Source organism: Seriola aureovittata, chromosome 18 (genome assembly GCF_021018895.1).
Source record: "Seriola aureovittata isolate HTS-2021-v1 ecotype China chromosome 18, ASM2101889v1, whole genome shotgun sequence".
NCBI lineage: Eukaryota > Metazoa > Chordata > Actinopteri > Carangiformes > Carangidae > Seriola > Seriola aureovittata.
In genome coordinates this window covers 11,972,012-11,994,178 of record NC_079381.1, presented here as the reverse complement: position 1 = coordinate 11,994,178, position 22,167 = coordinate 11,972,012, and the positions used below count along the sequence as shown (strand labels likewise).

General features: G+C 40.3%; 2 protein-coding genes across 2 annotated transcripts in view; one reads left to right on the top strand and one right to left on the bottom strand.

Annotated features, from left to right (window-relative positions):
- The window catches only part of nnt (nicotinamide nucleotide transhydrogenase), a 33,734-nt gene extending 23,433 nt beyond the window's left edge, over nt 1-10,301 (bottom strand). The window contains exons 1-9 of the mRNA XM_056403455.1: nt 10,168-10,301; nt 8,039-8,254; nt 3,470-3,699; nt 2,699-2,916; nt 2,231-2,318; nt 2,009-2,097; nt 1,352-1,539; nt 711-844; nt 357-548 (exon numbers count right to left, since the gene is read on the bottom strand). Coding sequence (XP_056259430.1) covers nt 357-548; nt 711-844; nt 1,352-1,539; nt 2,009-2,097; nt 2,231-2,318; nt 2,699-2,916; nt 3,470-3,699; nt 8,039-8,192 — 1,293 coding nt within the window. The 5' untranslated portion in view covers nt 8,193-8,254; nt 10,168-10,301. The remainder of the gene's footprint in view (nt 1-356; nt 549-710; nt 845-1,351; nt 1,540-2,008; nt 2,098-2,230; nt 2,319-2,698; nt 2,917-3,469; nt 3,700-8,038; nt 8,255-10,167) is intronic.
- A 3,804-nt stretch (nt 10,302-14,105) lies between these two features.
- ccdc80l2 (coiled-coil domain containing 80 like 2) lies at nt 14,106-21,219 on the top strand. The gene is made up of 12 exons (XM_056402849.1): nt 14,106-14,713; nt 14,798-14,886; nt 15,068-15,241; nt 15,421-15,572; nt 15,966-16,295; nt 16,486-16,726; nt 16,894-17,047; nt 17,920-18,056; nt 18,460-18,608; nt 18,944-19,047; nt 19,371-19,451; nt 20,076-21,219. Exons 1-12 carry the CDS (start codon nt 14,431-14,433, stop codon nt 20,408-20,410), a joined length of 2,229 nt encoding a protein of 742 aa, XP_056258824.1. The 5' UTR covers nt 14,106-14,430; the 3' UTR covers nt 20,411-21,219.
- The last annotated feature ends 948 nt before the right edge of the window (nt 21,220-22,167 follow it).

Genomic DNA, 22,167 nt, shown 5'->3' with positions numbered 1-22,167 from the left:
AATTAAAGAATTTTATTGTCTGAAACATTTTTATAACCAATTTATAAGTGACTTAACATTTCCACTTGAAAGGCTAAATCAAGGGCTTTGTTTCAGTAAAATCATAAAGACAGAAAACCATGCTGCTGCATGGTCTACTGAGGAGAAATGACTCCATAGGGAACTGTAGACATGCTGCAAGTAGATACGAGTAAGAAGGGAATTATGTGTCCTTAGGGTGACATCTAGTGACTGTGGCAGAGACCCACAGGGCATTTTCAATGATTTTCTATATGACTGCATGAAATTTGTGGGAAATCTCAGCTGCGCACATACATGCTTGTTGGTTTGACCGCTGGCCACATGAGACCTCGTACCTGCATGACGACGGATCCTCTGACAACGTGATCCATGGTCCCATAGTCGAACAAATCCTTGACGTCCAGGTAAAAGTTCTCTTTGCCAGGGCTGACAGCCCTCATCAGCTTAGTGATGTTGTTGGAGTAGAGAGTGCTGGACTGTGTTGGCAAACGGCTGGGCAGGTCTGTGAAGCCGATATGGGTCACTCCCTAAAAGAAAGAAAAAAGACGTTTTGTGGTGTTGCACCAAACTGGAAGGGAAAACCAATGACAGATGATGTGCGATATCCTCAAAGACAATTGACACAAAGCAAAAAACACCTATTAGATTTGGTATGAACATGAGCAAGTGTGGGCAGTATGTGCACTGACCTTGTGTACCGACAGCTCGCCAGGCACTGTGGTCTCAATGTTTCCTCCAGCCTCAGCAGCCAGGTCCACCACCACTGAGCCATCTTTCATGCTCTCTACCATTGGTTTGGTGATCAGGATGGGTGCCCGCCTACCTGCAATGTTAAAATGGACACACAGACATCAAGGAATTACTCGTCACATTTACTATACATTAAGGTTCAAATCAAATGCCTGAAAATCTGTGTAGAAATGTGGTGAAAAAGCTACAAATATACACAGACCGCCAGGCCACATTATGGCCTACCAAGCGACTAACATTCACAACAGCTGAGCTCACTGTGGCCATGTACAGAAACAGAAACCCAGAGTAACGGAACAAAAATGAAGCTGTTATAAAATATGTTCTGGTACATTCCGGTAAAATTATTTTTAATGTTCAATATTCCGTGACTTGTCCTTTTTTATTTCTAAATTCTCTGACTACTTGCCCAGAATACATGTCTCATATTCTGTGACATTCCAGATATTCCACGACCAGGGGGGAAAGCTATTTACATGGCCTTGAGTTTGAGCACAGTCTATCATGGAAACGTGTCCTTCACTTTATAAATTTAGAGTCAGCATTTATGTTGTGCCTGAGTTTGTGCTTCTGTGCGTACCAGGGATTAGAGCTGTGCTGATGACAATGTCCACGTCCTGACACTGTTTGGCAAACAGCTTCATCTCTGCCTCTATGAACTCTTTAGACATTTCCTTGGCGTAGCCTCCCTGGCCCTCTCCTGACTCCTTAATGTCCACCTCCAGCGGCTCTGCGCCCAGAGATTTAAACTGCTCCAAAGCTGCAGCTCTGGGAGAGGGGGAGATGAGGTGTCAGAGGTGATTTCTTTGTCAAGCAAGAGGGAAAATATCTCTGATAGAACATGAGAACACACACATGTGCATATTCAAAATTTCCATTCTCTAAACTTGTAATGCAATTGTTTGTCCTTAAGACTGCATACATAACTGTACTATATGGCAGGATGCCTTAAGATGCATACACCTGAAAGGTTCAGTATATAAACAGTTAAAGTAAAGATTTTCTTGCAGACAGCATTTTTTTGTACAATTCTAATTTATTGTATTTACCTTCAGAAATCATGAGAAACCTCTCTATATAATAATATGCATTGTTGGTGGCAGAGTCCGCCACACACAGAAGGGATTTACAGGAAATGAGGCATGCATGAAATACAGTATAATTTTATCTCATTCATAACAGCCTATTATAGTATTCATTTAATTTGTAATTTATAAATATCATATCAAAAACAAACCTGGTATCAAATCCTCTGACAATGGCCCCCATGGCTCTGGCACTGCCAGCAGCTGCCAATCCAGCCACACCACCTCCAATGATCAGCACCTATTCAAAAACACATATATGGGATGGGATGACAATACAGCCATATGGCCTGTTCAAAGTTAAAACTGGCATACACACACAAATTCACACTTTAGATAACACTTAAAGAAACACACGCACTCATACTACACACCTTTGCAGGTGGCACTTTTCCAGCTGCTGTGATTTGTCCAGTGAAAAAGCGGCCGAAGCTGTTGGCTGCCAGCACAACTGCCTTGTACCTAAAATTACAGAGGACACCAACACAGGAAATGATCAATCAAAATAAATCTAATTATGAACTGTTCTTTCATGTGCTTAAACATGTCCAATTAAGACATTACCAAGCACCGTTTGTTAATATGTGAACACACACTGCCGGCTGAGAACAAAGCCAGCCAAGTTAACTAACTAGCTAGCCAATGTTACAAGTCTTTTAAGCAAGAAGACGTCCCAACTATTGCCACATTGCTTGCTTTTTATATTTGAAGGGTATTGTAAATATGAACAGTATATCAATATAGAGTATAAACATACACCGTACATACGATCATATCAGTGAATCTTTCAAGTTGACCCTTCTCATAAAAACAGTCAACACCTGAAGGCACCATGTACAAACCCTGCAATGTTTGCCATGGAGCTCAGTGCGTCGTAACCCTGGGCAATGGTGACTCGCGGAACCTGGTCCATAGCCAGGACAGTGGCTTTCTTCTGGGACAGCATGTCCATCAACTCAGGGTTCTGAGCTGGGTAGATGAAGCTGATTAAAGTGGCTGCTTCCTTCATCATCTCCACCTCGTGGACACCCAAAGCCGGGTTGAAAGTGGGAGCACGGACCTGGAAGCAGAAAAATATGGTCGGAGAAGATAAGTGGACAGGGACAACATGAGAAGAAAAGTGATATATTCATCCTTCAACCTTACCCTCTAAGCACATCAAGTACACTAATGACAACTTAAAACTACTCAAATCTACACTTATTTCATTCATTCATTCACACACCTGGAAATGTTTGATAAGAAAAAAAATCCCTGCACGTGTCAGCCTGCTTTTCATATTCTTCCCTACTCTTCCCTCTCCATTTTTCTGCCTCAACTACCGTGTCTAAGTAAAGACATACTTCACAGTTACTTGTTGTTTTAGCCTAGGAGCACTGGCTCTCTCCCACATTCCCATGCTCCGTCATTCCCCCTCTTCCTGCAGCACCAACACCACAAAATGCACATTAGGTACAAAAAGCTGCTGCCATGTTCAAAACACTGACTGGCCCACCCTGTTCCATCCTTTATCCCTCATTTACTCTTCTTATACCTTCCTCCTCCCCGTCTCTGGACTTGACAAACTATTAAATACCCCCCAGCCCCCCACCCCCACCTCACTTAAATCCTACCTTAACCACCACGTCAGACGCCAAGACATCTTTAATGTCTTTAATTGTTGCTCCAGCCTGGGTGTACTGTTCATCAGCGAACTTAGAAGGCTCTCCGGCTCCGGACTCCACGATGACATTGAAACCCTGTTTGATGAGCGCCTGCACACCAGCGGGAGACAGCGCCACACGACGTTCGCTCTGGAAAATTTCTTTGGGAACGCCGACTGTGAGTTGTTTGTATGGAATACCTGGAGGAGACAAAGAGAAACAATACAGGAGTATGTGAGATAAGCGACAGCTGTTTTATGAATTCATTTGTGCACATTTCATTCCTTAATGACGACAGAGTCACCCATGCCAGGATAATGAACTGTTATTTCTGGCCTTGTTGAAACCTATTATGGGGAAATGGTTTTTAAAACCAACAGGCTACAGAGACCAAAGCAGATTAAGGTTTTTCCAAAAGTTTTTTCACAAAGTATTTCACAATGTTTTCTCAGTTTCCTCAGTTTAACAAAAAAAAAATACAGATATGAGGATGAAAGAAATGTGCACAATGTGTTTCCAAACAACAGTTACACAAAAAATACACAGGATACAGCTATTTTGTTGACTGAATGGATCATGGCAGATATATGTATGACTGAACACTTTCTCTCTTTCACAAGTTAGAGCTCATGATTTAAGAAGAGGACAGTTCAAGAAGAAAAAAAAAATCATTATTAAGATCAAAACAGCACCAGAAAAATACTCCTTCAGGGAGATACGACTGCAGCTTCAAGGAGAAATTACCTCAGCAAATGAACGTGAGTGGAGTTCAAACTGAGTTTACCATAAATACAGAATATGCAGTAGTCAAGGTCACTCAGTGTGCTGTAACAACATTACCATCTACAGCCATGCTACCCTCTCTGAAGCTTTTCACCAGTTTAATTATTAATAATAGTTGCTATACGTTGCTAATCAGAGGCTGATGAAAATGTCAGGTTTTGCAGGTATTTGTTCATTCAAAGCATTTTAGCCTGATAGCGGCGCTATGAATGTCTGAACTAAATATCATGGTAATCCATTCCCTAATGTGTGAACATTTCACACTGAATCAAAAGTTTCAACAGTCAGAGTCAGCAGACTTTTTCATCTAAGGGCACTGCAGGACGGGATACGGTACTGAAGGGCATCACAGTCACCAGGGAAATACTGTAAATCACTGTCAAACTTGTCTTTATTTAAAGTCACACGGCCCATTTATATTCTAAAATGAGAAATTAAAACACAGACAAATGTTTTCACTGTGGATCCAGACAGCTTTGCTTTGTTGTCCAAGATTTTTGCTATTCAAAGCACAGCCGTTCCAAAACTGTACGAACAAGAGGGGAGCTCAAAATGAGAATGACATTGGTAAAGGAAAAGAAACACAGGAGACTAATGAGTAACCAATGTGAGAATGACTAAGACAAAAACAGAATTAAGTGGCTGAAAATAATTGTAGTGGTCTTATTCGTGTCTGGTGTTCAAGCAACAGGCAGGTCACATGTTGTGTTGGCTCCTACGGAAAATTCCACTGCAGCCCTTTCCCACTGTCTCCTCGTCTATATATAAACACTAGCGCCTCTGACAGGCTGCCGTTCCTCTCACCCTGCTTTCGTGACCTGTCCTCTAATAACTTCTATTTTACAAAAAAACTCCACAGCACAAGAAAAAAAAAAAAAAAAAAAAAAACTGTTTCCAGCTGTCCATTTGATTTGATTTGAAGTCTATAAACCAAGAGTGGCCACGTTGCACTGCTGGTATACTGTTGTTTCTACCAACACATTTTGCAGTCAGGTAGCAATCATCTTGAGACTCAGAGATTAAAAAGAGAGAGACTGGCAGCCTATCCCGTGGCTATCCGATTTCTGAACAAAAATCATGTTCAGAATGAGGACACAAGTACACACATCCATCCACCACTATAGGCCGAGAAGGCTAGTGAGCATTACCTTGTTTAGACTTTACATATTTGACTTTTAAGTGCTGTGAGTGATCTCATAGTAGAGGTGATATGATAACCCTTAAAACTCACCATCTTGATTAAAGATAAGCGTCATAAGTGTGTGAACTTCAGTGTCCTTAACAACAAAACTCTAAGGGTCACATGTAAAGAGTCTCTCTGTAGGATTTTGTTAAATCCTTCTTATTAAGTTTTTCCAAGAAGTTACCTGAGCTAGTTATTGGCTGAGCCCAGTTCCAAGCTAAGTATCTGCCCCCAAACCAGAGCCACCAGTGAAGCACTGGCCTACTGGGCCCTTCAAGCACTCAAGTCCCCACATTCAATTTCAGTGGAAGTTGTTGTTCTCTGTTGACACAGTGAGGTATAAATGATTCTGTAATATCTTTCAGTTGTATAATCTTTCCTTACAGTATTAACCCATGTTTTTGAGTCTGATAAGCCTTCCAACTCCTGGATGTATGACTTAAACTTGCCTCCCCGAGATAGATTGTATTTATCTGTCTCACCAGCACCTGAAGCAACCAACCCCAGAGGGCCCTGTTTTCAGTTTGAACACCCACTGAGGCTGCTGTGTCTCTTTCACAATGTAAAAAGAGACAGATCTACACAGGTAGCATCTGCTAACCAAGAGGCAAAAAAAATTTATTCATTTAACAATACTAGTTCCATAAACAAGTGCATCTAAGATGGTAATGCTAGCAACTGTCGGTATATAAAGCACAGTGTCACTCAGTTCACAAATGCACCCTCACATCAACGTGCGGCCTCAGTCTATACTGCACATCTATAGGCTCCCCAGAGGTCAAAGCATAAGTGCGTGTGGTGTTCCTTCTCCTCTACTTGTCTGACAGATTGTAAGCTGATACTTGTGTGTCCAGAATAGACCCTGCCAGCTGTTTCTGGAGCCAACTGAACTTTAGGAATGTAGTCAATCTAGTCAAAGTGAAACAGGTCACCAGCACCCCTTTAACACTGGACTACACACAGATAGAGAGACACTGGCACAATCATGAACCCAGCATGCACAGACATGAAGCACCTGCAACCAGCTGGCACTGGCTTTCGCAGTACACACACACGCACGCGCAAACACATACAGAGAGAGAGAGAGAGAGAGAGAGAGAGAGAGAGAGAGAGAGAGAGAGAGAGAGAGAGAGAGAGAGAGAGAGAGAGAGAGAGAGAGAGAGAGAGAGAGAGAGAGAGAGAGAGAGAGAGAGAGAGAGAGAGAGAGAGAGAGAGAGAGAGAGAGAGAGAGAGAGAGACCTTCTGTCTGGTTAGTGGGTTTAGAGTGAGGTCATGGAAAAATGCAGAATAATGCCTGAGGCCTGCATTATCCTGAATGTGACCTTGGAGCTCAGGGCAAATGAAGGTAGCAACACTGACCTTTAAAATAGACTTCTAAGAGTTAAAGGGAAAAAGCTACTGTATTGAGTTAAGGAGAAACAGGATTTTCCCCTGTTTGGTTTTATTACTCTCTATTTTGCCTTAACAGTGGATTAACTTCTACAATGTGCAAACCTTAAAAAGGAGTGAGCATGCAGAGAAAAAGAATGAATGAATGGTAGCTCTACAGTATAATTACATGACAATGACAGATTTGTTTCACCAGTTGCAAAGGCCAATGAAACCATAATGTCTGTCTTTTTCAATTGTGAGTTGTACCATTTTACTGAAAACCTCTGTCTATGTTTATGTAATGAGTAGGCGACACCTGCACCTGATACACAGGTGTATGAGAAAGCAACCAGAAGCTACAGGTGGCATTGCTTTCACGCTGCTATCAGTAGTAAAACATGTCTCTATAAACTTGGGTTTCAAATGTTTTAAAGGAGGAGGAAAATCAGCCTGAATTACACCGTCCAATTACGATCTTGTTTACGTACAGCACTTCTACCATAAAATATACTGATTCTGAGTCTAAATGCATGTATATTGTGCTGAATTTAGTACGCAATTATGCAGTTTTGTACTGCAGCAGTTTGTACTGCATAGAAACACTTACATCTAGGTTAGAAATGCTCAGGCTAACAATAATTTGCTGACATAGAACTGGGTCGTCCTGCCAACTTCAGAGTTTTCAGGCCATCCACACATTATCAAAGAGTCTAGAGTGTATAAATATTTTCTGATTCAGTTCCAACACACTGCTCTCAGTTAGCTTTAAAAGTATTATCTATTTTTTGTGGCTGGTGTGACATACACCTAAGAAAGGATGAGCTATATAAAGGGACATAAGTGGTGAATTAAGTGATTAATTCATCATCAAAATGATTTTAGATAAATTCTATTTTGCTCTACTAATCAGTTCATGGTTGAACAGAATGTAGTGAGTGAGTGAGTGAGTGTCACAACCTCTATGCTTTCTATCTATGCTGTGCATACAAGACACATGCTTTTTATGGATAATGTGACACAGTAAAGTCAGTGACCTCAGTGGAGCTCCTTCATTGCAAGAACATTGAGTTGATTCATCCTTTCTAATCAACAAATCTCAGTTTTCTGCAGTTTTTGCACTGACTGTAGAATTAAATGCTTTCTGTAAATTATTCTTGTTACGCATGCCCCTGTAAAATCTCTGTGTATGTGTAGCATCTTACCTGGACTGGCACATCGTCCAAGGGCTTGATGGGTCCTGAAAAAACGAATGCATGATGATTTTATTGTACGGCTACTCTGCAGCTTCATACAGGAAACTCCGCTGAACACAGGGGCAGAGCAGCTGGCCGCCACTACACGTAGGAGGCTCGCCATGGTGCACACACACCCGACACTCACACACCAGGAGGAGCTCAAAAGGACAGGCAGCACCCCTCCTGAGGAAGAGACATGAGAGACAGGTGAGGGATAAGGGCACCAACAAACAGAGAGGGGGAGGGGGGTTATGGGTAAAGAAGAATAACAGGAAGATGAAAGTATGAAAGTGAAAATAAAATGATGTCACTACTTTTTCCCAGCATTATAAGCTGCTAGACTGCTCACACTTACATTTGAAAAAGTTCCACAGAAATATGTCGCTACCTGTTCACTTGTAGAACAAGCACAGGACCACAACCTTTCTTTATGCAACAGGTCACATTCTCTAATAAAACATTCCTACATGCATTTGTACCTAAATCCAATATATTCTGGCTGCTGGGTTCACATTATGAATCTGTCCTAGGTTTTTGTCATCATACAAGCATACGTTTATTTCTGACCCATTTTCAGCAAGGATAATTTTGGAAAGAAAAAAATGGGTCACGTCTGTATATTCACAAAATCATGTACAATCACAGTCACTTTTTTAAACTGCAGCCCACTGAATGACTCTGAGGCGGCAAAACAGCATGAATGACCACATGTTTACTTAAAAGGGAGATAATGGAACTGGGATAGACTGGGATAGCTTGGCTGGCATAGTAGGGTTTAGACTAGAATTAACTGGCAATAAACTCCACTCTGTCATTCTGTGTGCCCTCACCCCTGTGTTCAAGAGTCCAAACCAAATAGAAACTTAGAGTAATAAACACCTTAACTCAAGTCATTCATCAAGTAAAAATGCCTGTCATTTGCTGGTACCAGCTTCCGATATGAGAATTCCTGCTTTTCTCTTTTTTATTTTAATGTAAACTGAATATTTTGGGGTTTTGGGTTCTTCTGAACTTGTGACTGGCATTTTTCAATTTTCAGCAATAACTGATCATTAAAACTCCAATCCATTCTCTGTTGATCAGCTAATCACTGCAGCTCTAATCAATATATCATTACATCTAATAAAAGTCATACAATCAAAGCACAGAGAAAAGTTCTGATCTATAAGCATTTTGGAAGTAGATTGTCAGTTGTGTTTGCTGATTATATTTTAGATTAGTTGATTAATCATTTTGGACCATAATTACAAAACATTGTGGAAAAATGCCCATCAAAACCCAAATATATTGTCTTTATTATCATAGAAAAGAAACTAAGAAAAGCAACAATTCTGCACCCTGAGGTGGAAACTGTTGACTTTCAACATTACTTTAACGAGACTGATGAGAACCACAAAAACGAGCTGCGTTAAGAGCAGACAGGATTAACAGTCACTTTACGGCCTGTGTGTGTTGTTTTATCATATCTGACCTGTCATTAAAAAACACTCAAGCTAACACGTCATCAAATTATGAATCACTCAGATTCAGCTAACATTTTGCTGACGTTAGCTTATAAGAAAAAAAAGGATGAACGCGATCATCTTTGTCTTTGTCTTGAAAAGTGCCGGATTAAACCCGGGTCAGGACTTGAACACCTCTCATACACCCCTGGCTGTGAATAAAAACAAATGTTTTCGTTTAAACCAGTAGCCTCCACGCAGCAACATGAGAACCTGAGGCGTAAAACTGACGGATTTAGTGTGTTGTTAGTGAACCAGTGCACGGTGCCGTTTCTCTATGAGTCAGAGATCAACACGGTTATTATCCAGGCGAGCACCACTTCTCTCTTTTTGTCTCTACTCCCTGTGAAATCTAGCGGGGCGGTGTTGGTGTTGGTGTTGGTGTTGGTGGCAGCGGCGGTGGTGGTGGTGGGAAGGGAAAAAGCTACAATGAGCTAACTAGCGCGCTAGCTGGCGGCTAACCCATATCTGTTTCGTGCATGAAAGCGACGTATGACTCAAAAAGCTCCATACACAGGCACAGAAATGCAAAGCGAAACAAATGCGTGGTGAAAAGTGAGAGTGGAAAAGTTAGCGGCAGTTAAGTCGACTGACCTTTGCAGACAGTCCTGGCTCTGTGCAGCACAGGCGAACTTTCTGTCGACCCGGAAGATGTCTGCAGAAGCCGCTGGTGTTCAATATTGCTGGATCATATGAGAAGCATCAGAGGATATCCGATGACTTCTGATGTGCTGGCTGTGCCTGACCAACGGGACATGACAAAAGCCATTAAAAAAAGTGTGTGTATATAAATATATATATCGCTCAATGAAAGTTACATCAACATTTTGTGGATTGACAATAACATTTATGTTCATATTTTATACACTCAACCGAATTGTCACTTAAGACTTAATTTCGGGCACAAACTTGTGTTAAAAATCAGTTTGAAGCATATGCATAAGTAGATTTCTAAATAGAAATGAATACACATCCATGCACACTGATAAAGATGTTAATGAGTTAGTACATTTATATATTGTACAACATTATATATACTTTATACAGTCTATGATTGTACTGTAGTAAATCCAGAAATGGCGTTTCGAAAGTAAACCATACGGAAGATGCAGTTCTTTATACTCCCACTGAGGGTCACTCTTTTACTATTTGTAATCCACCAACGTACTGTGGGATAATATCTATCTATCTATCTATCTATCTATCTATCTATCTATCTATCTATCTATCTATCTATCTATCTATCTATCTATCTATCTCTCTGTCTCTCTGTCTCTCTGTCTCTCTGTCTGTCTGTCTGTCTGTCTATCCATATATCTATCTTAGTGTTTAGTTTTCTTTAAGACTTTAATACATATTGGTTAATTGTACACAAAATGATTTAGTTTAGTCACATCGTTTGCGCTGAAAAAACATTAATATATATTCACAACAAGGGGTGTAGTGCTATTTTTTTAAGTAGCAGAGCTCACCTATAACTTGTAAGTTTTTCTAATTTTCTAAGGTTTTCTAAGTATACATACATTAGTCAACTATAATTGATTCCATGATCAAATAATTTACAAAAAATTAATAAAGTCATCATGTTGCAACTCATTTATTTACAAAAAGAACAGATTGCAGTAATACTGCCATAAAGGATTATGTCTATAGTGTCTCAATATCTTATTATAAGTCAAATGACAGACTGGAGCCAATAGTTAAGCCATTTTGATGGTTTGCTCATAAGAGCAAAGGACTAAGACATAAACAATGCTGCCTCCCCCTGCCAGCTAGCTTGCAGCCCAGCACCAGGCCGGTAGCTAACACTACTTCCCTTATGGAACTAAGCTTAGAGTTAGAGCAGCAGTTCAGCCTAAAGCCATTTGTTCAAAAGGAGCTAAAGGTTTTAAATGAAAGGAAATGGCAGCAACCATAAATAAACCTGACAGCTTAACAAACAGCGCAGTCTGAAAAAGTTTACACCAGTTCAAAAGATGTGAATCTGAGTCAAATGTGCCCACCAGTGTGTGAACCCTGACAACTGTCTGCCAGGAAAACATACTTATCCCTCCTACAACCACATGTGTCACATATCAAAAATAGAATAAACGTGAATTAGATTTTATAACTAAATGAATGACTTGAGCACTTGACTTGAAATACAAAGAAATACGAAGCAAAACATGAGGAGAACATGAGGAGTCAAGAGCAGCACTTGATGAGAATCAGAATACAAAGTAGGTTCTAATAAAATTTATACAAGAATGGGATTTGATTCATGATCCTACAGTTTACTGCTTTTTGATGTAAACGCAGGGTCTCTCACCGTAAGTCCAATGTTTTATGGCCTTTGATATATAAATATCTTTGCAGTTTGCAGCCATAAAATACTTGACAAGAACTTGGATCCTTTACTTCTAATTACTTCTTCCATTTACTTATGGAAGTAATATTAGGTCAGAATACCAGTGAAGTATGATATGAGGTAACTGAAGTGAAGTCTGTTCCCTCCACCCCATTCCCAAGATGTGTTTGCAGAACTATGACAGCACGTGCATGTTGCCTCATTCCTCCAGTGATGTGATGATGTCCTATGAATTTAGTGCTTTGAGGGAGAAATTGCATCTGCGCTTCTGTGCTAATAAAGACACATGGAAGGTCGATGGGTTTCCTGTTCATGAAAAACGAAAACTGGGACACAACCTGTTTTGACACGTGTACAAGGAAACAACAGCAATAACTGCTTTGTCTGTCTTTGTTTATCTCATATTCAGCATATCTATTCACTCTGCACCAGCACGTGCTTTCACTTACAGTATTGTATATATTGTATACAGTAGATATACTCTCTCTCACACACTGATCATCTGTTTCTCTTTATCGGGCTCAGAGAGTGGAATGCATTGTCGCTACGCCTGGTTCTCATTGAAGCGTTTCACCCTAAAGATAGTTCTTTTAATTGAATTGGCTTTGCTTGCGCTTCTTTGATTTTCTTTTTTCCCTGATATTCTCTTTCCATTTCTTCTTCTTCTTCGCTGACAATAAAGCTCTGAATTTAACCGACACATATGTAGTTCTGAGGTCAGGATGCATGCAGAGGAATATTTCTACCTTTATTGCCCATTAAAAATCACTGCAACCTAATTTTATGGACACCTGATTTTTATGACACAGTAAAAACAAGAGAGCCTATCTTCAACGTGGATTCATTAACCCTCTATTATATCACACACAAAACATCTTTTCATTTGATCCAAGTTCTTGTCAAGTATTTTATGGCTGCAAACTGCAAAGATGTTTATATACCAAAGGCCATAAAAGAGACCCTGCGTTTACATCAAAAAGCAGTAAACTGTAGGATCATGAATCAAATCCCATTCTTGTATAAATTTTTATTAGAACTCACTTTGTAATCTGATTCTCAATGAATGCTGCTCTTCACTCCTCATGTTCTCCTCATGTTTTGCTTCGTGTTACTTTGTGTTTCAAGTCAAGTGCTCAAATCATTAATTTAGTTATAAAATCTAATTCACATTTATACTATTTTATAGTGAATTCAACTGAATTCAAGGTGCAATGTAAATATATGACACGTGGTTGTAGGAGGGATAAGTATGTTTTCCTGGCAGACAGTTGTCATGGTTCACCCACTTGTGGGCACATTTGACTCAGATCTCACATCTTTTGAACTGGTGTAAACTTTTTCAGACTGCGCTGTCTGTTAAGCTGTCAGGTTTATTTATGGTTGCTGCCATTTCCTTTCATTTAAAGCCTTTAGCTCCTCTTGAACAAATGGCTTTAGGCTGAACTGCTGCTCTAACTTTAAGCTTCCACTTTTATTCCCTTATTCTCACTTTGTTTTGACTACTTTTTTTCCCTCCATGTCTGCAGCACCCTGCAGTATATTATAACTCATTTTACTCAGGACATTGCCAGCCCCTGATGGACAGTGACAGATTTTAAAATCAAAATGATCAAATCTAGTGTAATAATGCAATTAATTCTATATTTTACTGATCTTTGCAGAGCTATTATCTCTTCACTCCCCTGACACTGGTGAGGTCAGAGCTCTGGGTCAGCTTCACCCCGGAGGCAGGTAGGGATTCAGCCTCTTGATCAAAGACAGAGCAGGGCAGTTGCCCTCACTCTGCCCCTACTACCCTGCTAATGTTTTGCAACAGTGAGGGTGATTCTGAATGTGTGTACGCATATGAACCTGTATGGGAGTATATATGTGAGTGATTGTTTTTCTGCTGATAATGGACAGCAAAACAGACAGCTGTGGAACAAAACAGTGCCAGTGTGTGTGTGTGTGTGTGTGTGTGTGTGTGTGTGTGTGTGTGTGTGTGTGTGTGTGTGTGTGTGTGTGTGTTTGTGTGAGAGAGAAAGAGAGAGACATGGAGAGAGAGAGATTTTTGAGCAAGAAAATGCTTTGAAGTCACAGAAAATTCCAGGAGTTTCCTGTTAACAAGCCTGGGGTATAATGTGAACCAGGAGTGTGTGTCTGTGTGCAAGCAGAGCAAAGTCTCCCCAGTCAGTCTCTCGCTGCTGGTGAGAGGGGTTACCATCACTCCTCTCTTTGCTATACTTTTATCTTTGAGATTCAGTCCTGATTCACTCCACCTGTTTTTTTTTGTTTTTTTTTACAGAATGCATCAGCCTTCAGTGGAGTTTTGAATTTGCATTCAAAGTATGGAAGTTTCTCAGCTGGGGGTTTTTTAACTCTTTTAAACAGCTGGTGGATCCATCTTGCCTGTTTCAGATGCAACATTGCTGCCTATGACAAAGCACTACACAAATGTGTGGAGGATTTGTGTGATGCTAACCAGTTCCAGCTGATATATAAACAAACCGTGTCAAGCCGTGTCAGTAAGGATGTGTAATTTCTATACCTCACACTCACATCTGTTGTTGTTTGTTGCCTTGTGGAGCCTCAGCTATCTGAGTTTTCTTGCTGCCTGGCCGGGCATCGGGCGTAGCAAGCCCAAGGATCAGTTGGACCCTAATGTAAAGGACTGGGGAGACTATTCAGACCTCCCTCCAGGAATCGAGCAGGGACTGGGGTTGGATGAAGATGGAGAACATGGAGACAACAGAGGACTTGTGGGGTCATCATCAAGCCTGGCTCCGGAGCTAGATTTCCTGGCTGAATTTGCAGGCAAGAGAAATAAACTGATCAGCTGATGCATGTATTTGTCTGTCTGCCTACTTACAGTAACTACACCCCCCTTCTCCGCTCTAGGTAAAAAGCGGCTGTGGGTGATAACAGCCCCATCACACAATGACCACTATCTGCGTATGATGGAGAATCAGCTGGAAGACATGGAGCAGGTACTGCACTTATTCATTTAGTCTTTACACACAGACACCACATTGATTTAGAATCTGATTTTTTTTTTCAGATGTTTTATTTAATTTGGGAAAATAACACATTGGAATTTCACTCAAAATAGTTTTTGTCCTATGTTTACTCTAACTCTCTCTCTTTTTCTTTCTCCTTTTGGTCTCCCAGAAAGGGCTGCACTGCCGTCTAGCAGAAAGAGACACATTCATCATCACCATCATCCAGAACGCCATGATGGAAGGTCGGATCCAGAAAACAACTTTCCAAGGTGAAGCAACAGTAGAGAGTCTAGACCCGGACACCGTTACCAAACTGCTGCACTACCTGGAGCTTACCAGCCAGGTAACCAGTATGCCTCTAAAGTATATATATATATATATATATATCTTTCAAGTACATATCTTACAAGATATAAATAATTCACTGCCTTTTGAGATTGTTTAAAGAAGAAGAATGTGTTTCTTCCATTGTGATTTACCTGCTCTTGACTTGTGCTTTCCATTCAACAACAATTGTTTCAGGAGCAAGGGTTCACCATGCTGGTTCTGAAGAAGAACCTACGGGTCAGTGAGCGGTTCCCCTATCCGGTCCGCGTTGAGGCCATTTTGGAGCTCATAGATCAGTTCCCCATGAGGAAGCTGGAGAAGATGACAAGAAAAGGATCCAACTTGAGGTTCCATTATACCACTATGCTCCTAGCTAGTACTAATAGAGAACTAACGAGTGCTTTTATAAGGTCATTCAGTCCACTTCACATCTACTTACTAAATAAATATAAAACAATATGCAAAAAGTGAGCAAAACCATAAACATGTCCAAGCTTGGAAAATATGAGTTTTGGACAATCCTTCTTCCATTTCTAAGAGCTGTTGTTAGTGATTCTTGTTAAGCTGTTCATAATATTTAGCATTTAGCTTCATCATGTGCAAAGAAAAATGTTCTGTTCTGTCACATCTACCATCTAAGATGTTAATGTGCGTTATCCAAGTGACCCTGCACTACAATGCGAATTAATGGTTTCTTTATGACAATTTAGATCAAGGTATTTTTTTTCTTTTTAATTTAGGTGTAAAACCACTAAAAAGAAGGTTGTGGTGAAAAGGAAAAAGATGAAGAAGACGATGGTGCTGAGCCCTCAGAGGCGAGCAAATGTGACTTCTGTGGTGGCATTACAAAGAAAACCTCCTCTGGACAAAAAAGCTGCCTTGAAGAGTAAGGTCCAGGACATACTGAGTGGACGGTCGAGGTTTGTTATCCGCAAGGTGCCTGCTGTGGGGCCCACGGGGGGAAAACACTCCAGCAGCGGCAGTCAGGTGACTTCTAACAGACAGGGAAAAGAGAAAGCGCACAGTTCTCCACCTGTGTCAAGGAGCAACGAACAAGTAAAGAAACACAGGTGCCGTCTTTCCTTTTTTTTTTGTTTTTGTCAAAACATAAAGTGAAGAGCGTGAATGTTTTGATTGATTTCACTGAAAATGTGCTTAGATTTTGTATTCCCATCTGGTACGTCATGCCTCCTCATCCCTCCACGCCAGACAGACACTGCTGGATGAACATCAAAGTAAACGTTTTGTATTGCATTGCAGGCCTGACTCCGCTGTGGAAGAAGGAAAGAAAAGACATGGGGGGAAAACAAGTGAGGATACCACAGAGAAGAATGTAAAGGACGACACACAGGAGAAACAGAGCTCTAAGAAAAAGGGCAAAGGTAAAAAAGGAAAGAAAGGAAAAGGAAGAGGGAAAAAGTCCAACAGAGAGGCCAGCGAGAAGGATAAAACAGCCTTGAAGGAGTTTTTGGACAATTTAAAGGGAACAAGAAGATTGATGGTGAGAACTTTCTCTCTCTTTTTCCTCCTGTCTATTGATTTACAGTGGCATCCACATTCCAAATGCATGGAAAACATTGAACTTTGAAGATATATCCGTACATAATCAGCGCCTTCCCACTACCAAGTCTGATTGAAGTTTCCGTTTGTGTGTCGTCCTGGTACTAGCTGATCTCGACGCCCAGCAGAGACGCATCACTTTACATCCAGCAGAAAGAAGAAAACGAGAAGCATCACTGTGACCTCGCAATCAGGAAGATCACTGTGGCAACCATTGTGGAAGGCAGTGACGCCACGCTCACGCTGCAACACCACCAGCTTGGTAGGAAGTGTTTGTACATTTGTGTGTGTGTGTGAATGATGTTGTATGTTCGAACATTTGCATCTAAAACATTTGGTTAGGTTCTCTCTAGGGGTGATTCAAGTAATCAGAAAATGTCATGCAGATGTTATCAAAGGAACGCACTGTACTTTTCACTAAGGCAAATGTGGCTTCCATGGTTCCATTGTACAGCAGTCTGGAAATTAATTTCTTCCCTCCTGCATTTGTTGTAGCAAGGGTCATACTGGTGTGTTTCATGCTTCATCCTCTTTACTTCAACTCATTTGAAAAAAATCTTCTGCACACTGCTCTCTAAGTGCCAACATTTGTTGTTGTGCTGTGTTTATATGTGGTGGGTACTTCTGACTTCCAAGACATTTGCTAATTTGCAACAAAACACAAACTACAACTGTGACCCATGGGAATGTAAACTGTTTTTGGAAGAGGAAAAGTCAGGGACCACCAAGGCCGTTACAATTCATCCTGAAGGTACACATGAATGTGTGAACCGAATTTCATGGCAATCCGTCCAATAGCTGTCGAGACATTTTGCTCAAAAACCACAAATGTCAACCTCATGTTGGCGCTAGAGAAGTAGTCAGAGGATCATTATCATTATCTGGGACCCATGAATGTGTAAAAGGTCATCATAATCTATCCAGTCATTGTTGAGATATACACCAAAGTGGCAGACTGACAGTAGTAAGCTGAGACAGACAGACAGCGAGAAGGATATTTTGGGTATCATAGTTAGTGTTGTTGTGATTGTACTGGGTTCCATTTGTTCCTGTCATTGTGTCCGCTCCCTCCACTGTAGGTCTATATGTACACACGTTCATTTATATATTAATATGTATGTGTGTGTGTTTTAGAATCAGAGCGTCCACTCGGTGACCTATCAGAGCAGTTCTTGGATTCAGGCCTGACCTCCCTGTTGAGAGCAGAGCTCGGCCTCTCGTCCTCTGACCTCTTTTCCATGACTGTCACAGACTACGACATCAAGCCCAATGTGAGAACCTTTTTTCCCCCCATTCTTTTCTGCTTTTTCTGTCCTTTTACTTGAATGAAGGTGAGAATTTATGCTCCTTTTCAGCACCACTTTTACACAAGCTCACACCTGGAAGCTGTATAGTTTTATAGATGCAGGATTGTCACCTCCTCTGCCAAGACTGTTAAAACCATTCTTTCACACGCTTAAACTCCAAGGTCCATCCTTAAATTATTTTTGAAATTGTTTAAGAATCCAGCATCATTCAATTGAAAAATTGAAAGATCGTATTTCCTTTTTTACTCATCTCATTGTCCACATTTCTAAATCCAGCAAGGTGATAGGAGTTCAGTGTGTCTTTTCTCCCTCTTATGATTCCTATATCACTCTTTAAATTGTCTAACTAGCTTTTATCTTTCCCCAGAGAGTCTTTGAAGCTCCACCATCAAGCACTTCTCTGTTTGAGTACATTGACAACTTTCCCTCAAGGCGCTCAGAAAAAGAAAAAGAGAGGAAGAGTCCTCCGGTCTGCTCCAAGGACAAGCAGCCTGGAGCTGAGAATTCCCTGCTTAGGTAAAGTATTGTAATTCAGTGCTCATTATTATCTTGTATCCTTGAGGCAACAATGTCTGGAGCCTTTTTTGCTAATATGAAATCCAAATTAGTACTCTTAAAAAAAAGATTGATGTTTAGGATATATTCATATGTGAATGCTATCATCACAAAAATGTGTCTCAAAAAGCCTTACAATCAAAAAAATAGAGTACATGAGATTCAAAACTGCCTCTAGGTGAGTCTGAATTCTTGAATGTTATTGGTCTCCTATGTAGTGAGACATGTCAGGCATAAGTTTGACTGACCTACACCACAAATTTCAAACCTGACTGACCATTTTTATGGACGTTAAGGTTCATGTCTAAGAGGAGACTGTTGCTCATCTCTGCTCCCTCTGAGGACGACTACTCTTTCCAACAGCAGCTCTCTGCTCTCAGTGGACAGGAGTGTCACCTGGGTCAGTAACACACCACACGAACAATACACTCTCTGTCCGTTCTGTAGGTTTTGGTAGATTATGCAAAAGCTTTAACAGAGTCAGTTTTCCCCTCTGACCTTCAGGGCTGGGAAAGGCAAACAAAGACAACATTATATTACCTAATGAATACATGAATATGATAATGTCATACATGTACTTGATGTACAGTAAGAGAAACTAAGAACTACGTTTTATTATTTCACTTGTAATGTTTTTTTGTTTGTGTATTTGAATCCATGAATTGAATTACCTTATGTCCCTTACTCTTACTGCTAAAATACACATTCTTGGTCTTTCTGAAGGTATTCGCCACTTTGCCATGTTAAAGCTGACTGGAACCGGAGACAAAGCGTCAGGAACTGTGGAGTTATTTCCACTAAATGGTGAGTGATAGTAATGTGGGGCAGTCCAGGGACATGGGACAATAATGGAACCAGTAACTTGGAATGTATTGTCAGTACTGTGTGTTTTAATCTGAAAATACATTAAGATTATGTTTTATCTAAATTTAAACTAGAATTACCATTTTGTCTTGTCTCTCAGACTAGTTTCAGGTTATATCCCTCCCTTGACCTTTGACCACCAAAATCAAATCAGTTCATCCTTGTGATCAAGTGAATGTTTGTACCAAATTTGAAGAAATTCCCTCAAGGCATTATTGAGATATTGCATTCACAAGGCCAAAACTGTGTTTTATGAGGTCACCGTGACCTTTGACCTTTGAACACTAAAATCTAATCAGTTTGTCCTTGAGTCCAAGTGAATGTTTGAGCCAAATTTGAAGAAATTCCCCTTACAGCTTTACTGAGCTATCCCATTCATGAGAATGGGACTGACAGACAGTCAACCCAGAAACATAATGCCTCTGGCGTCGAGGCATAAAAGTGTATCATCAAAATGTGAAACTGTTAAACTCCTAGTCGGTCCTTTTTTAGTTTGATCCATTTTTGCTATGGTCTGTGAAGTGCACTGCTTAGTTTTGACTCCATTATCCTCACTTCTTCTAGGTCATAGTCAGAGTGAGGTTGAGCCATTATCCCGTGACATGGTGAACAATCTGAGAGAACAGCTGAAGATCAGTAAGGACTACTTCAGCATGCTAATCGTGGGGAAGGACAGTGATGTCAAGGCATGGTTCCCATCCCCCATGTGGTCCTTGGAGAACATCTACGACCTGGTGGACTCCATGGAGCTTCGCCGCCAGGAGGAAAAGCTGCAGAAGAGACTGGGGATCCACTGCCCTGAGGACAGAGGAAGAGGAGGCAGCGAGGCGGGACACTATCACAGCTATGATCATGACAGGACGGAAGAGACGTACTTCTATCATGGATCAGAGGAGTGATCAGAAAAAAGGAAGAAGAGTAGAGTGAGGAAATGGAGATACATCCTCGAGATGAGATGGAAAATACTTTACATGAACGCATGGATTTTAACATGAGCAAACTAATAAACAATGACCTCAAAAACTCATCTTGAGGACTAATGAATTCTAAATAAATGATGATGATACATCTGTTGGATACCACAATAAGCTGGATCTTCTCTATTTGTAAGTAATAAATTTGAAAAGTGAAGCTGAAAGTAGTTGAATGGTTTCATTCAAGAAACTCTTCAAATGTTCTTTAGAAAAGCTGGTGTTCCGTTATTTTGCTGATCGCAGCAACAGGGGAAGAGGAAGAATGTCCATACAAGGCCGAGCAGATTGTGCTTTTTGGCAACACATCTGTCCAATCTATTTTAAACACATTCACTGAGTTGTACAGGAATACAAATGGAAAGTTCCTGTGTTGAGACATTGTGATGCTGAAATCGAAACTGCATTTAAATGAAACAAATGTTTGTTTTTTAACTCTGAGTTAAACATCTGTTTTTAAAGAGCTGCAGTCTGCTGACACCTCAGGGTCAGTAAAACAATGAGTTATTGATGTTGGGCTCTGCATGCCCCAGGACATTTCTTTGAACAGCAAAATTGAACTTGTCTCCAAAGTTTTCCAGTTGTTATTAAAAAAAAACATATCATGAATGTAAGCAATGATGGTGCCAGAATATCTTCAGTTGCTTAAATCTAACTGTTGGATTAGAGAACTTTTTGTACCCCTAGAACACATGGAAAAACATCAAATAAATAAATAAATAAATAAATAAAATGAAGTCCAGAAGCCCCTTTTCAAAGCCACCCACATAGATTTGACCAGTCCAGGGTCCAGTAAAAAGATTGTTGAATATTCCTGACGTGGTAACATGTCCTATTCTAAGGCAATGTTTGAAAGATGAGAAAATATGCATTCAGTTCACAAGAAATTAATCTGTGTCAAAATTAACAACAAACACCACACATGCATAAGCGTGGATATTAGTTTCCATGAGATCAGCAGCATTTTACAGTAACAAAGAGGGAAGTAGACTTTTGGGAAGTTTGTAAAATGCAAATTTATATTCTAAACTTTAGCAGATTCCAAAACACTCAATGTAAATTAATGAAATTAACTCTTGTGTTTTGTAAGCTGTAGTAAAGATTGCTTTAAAATTGGTCCTAAAACATGTGCAGTACCTGTATGACAAATATTGAAAAAAATAAGATAATCCTGCCAAGTGTTGATATCATTAATGTATGATATCAAGTGACAGACTGAAGATCTGGCATCGTGATAACAATAACATTGTTGTGTGGAACGTGAAGACAAGTCAGTGAAAACATGACCAAGAGTAAATCTTTACAGCAGAGTGAAGGAACTGAGGCAGTGGAGGAACATGAATGTAAAGATGAAATATGGCAAAGTAAAAGGATCCATATTTCAGGAAAAAGGAGAAATAATAACTTGTGGTGTAGTGCATGCTGCCAAATAACTGGCTTTACAGTCAGTGGGCTTAACTTTCAAAAATCTAAATAGAAAACCAGCGAGAAAGGTGAAGGATGAGGAAAAATAAATAAGAAGAAGCGGGAAGTTGGAGTGAAACAGAAAGTTGGCTATAATTGTGTAACTGTCTCTGTGTGAAAATTTGCATGTTTGTGTAATGTACCTCCAACAGTCCAAATAAATGGCAGCCAAGCAGATTAGAGACTTCAGACTGTGTCACATTATGGATGATGGATGGATC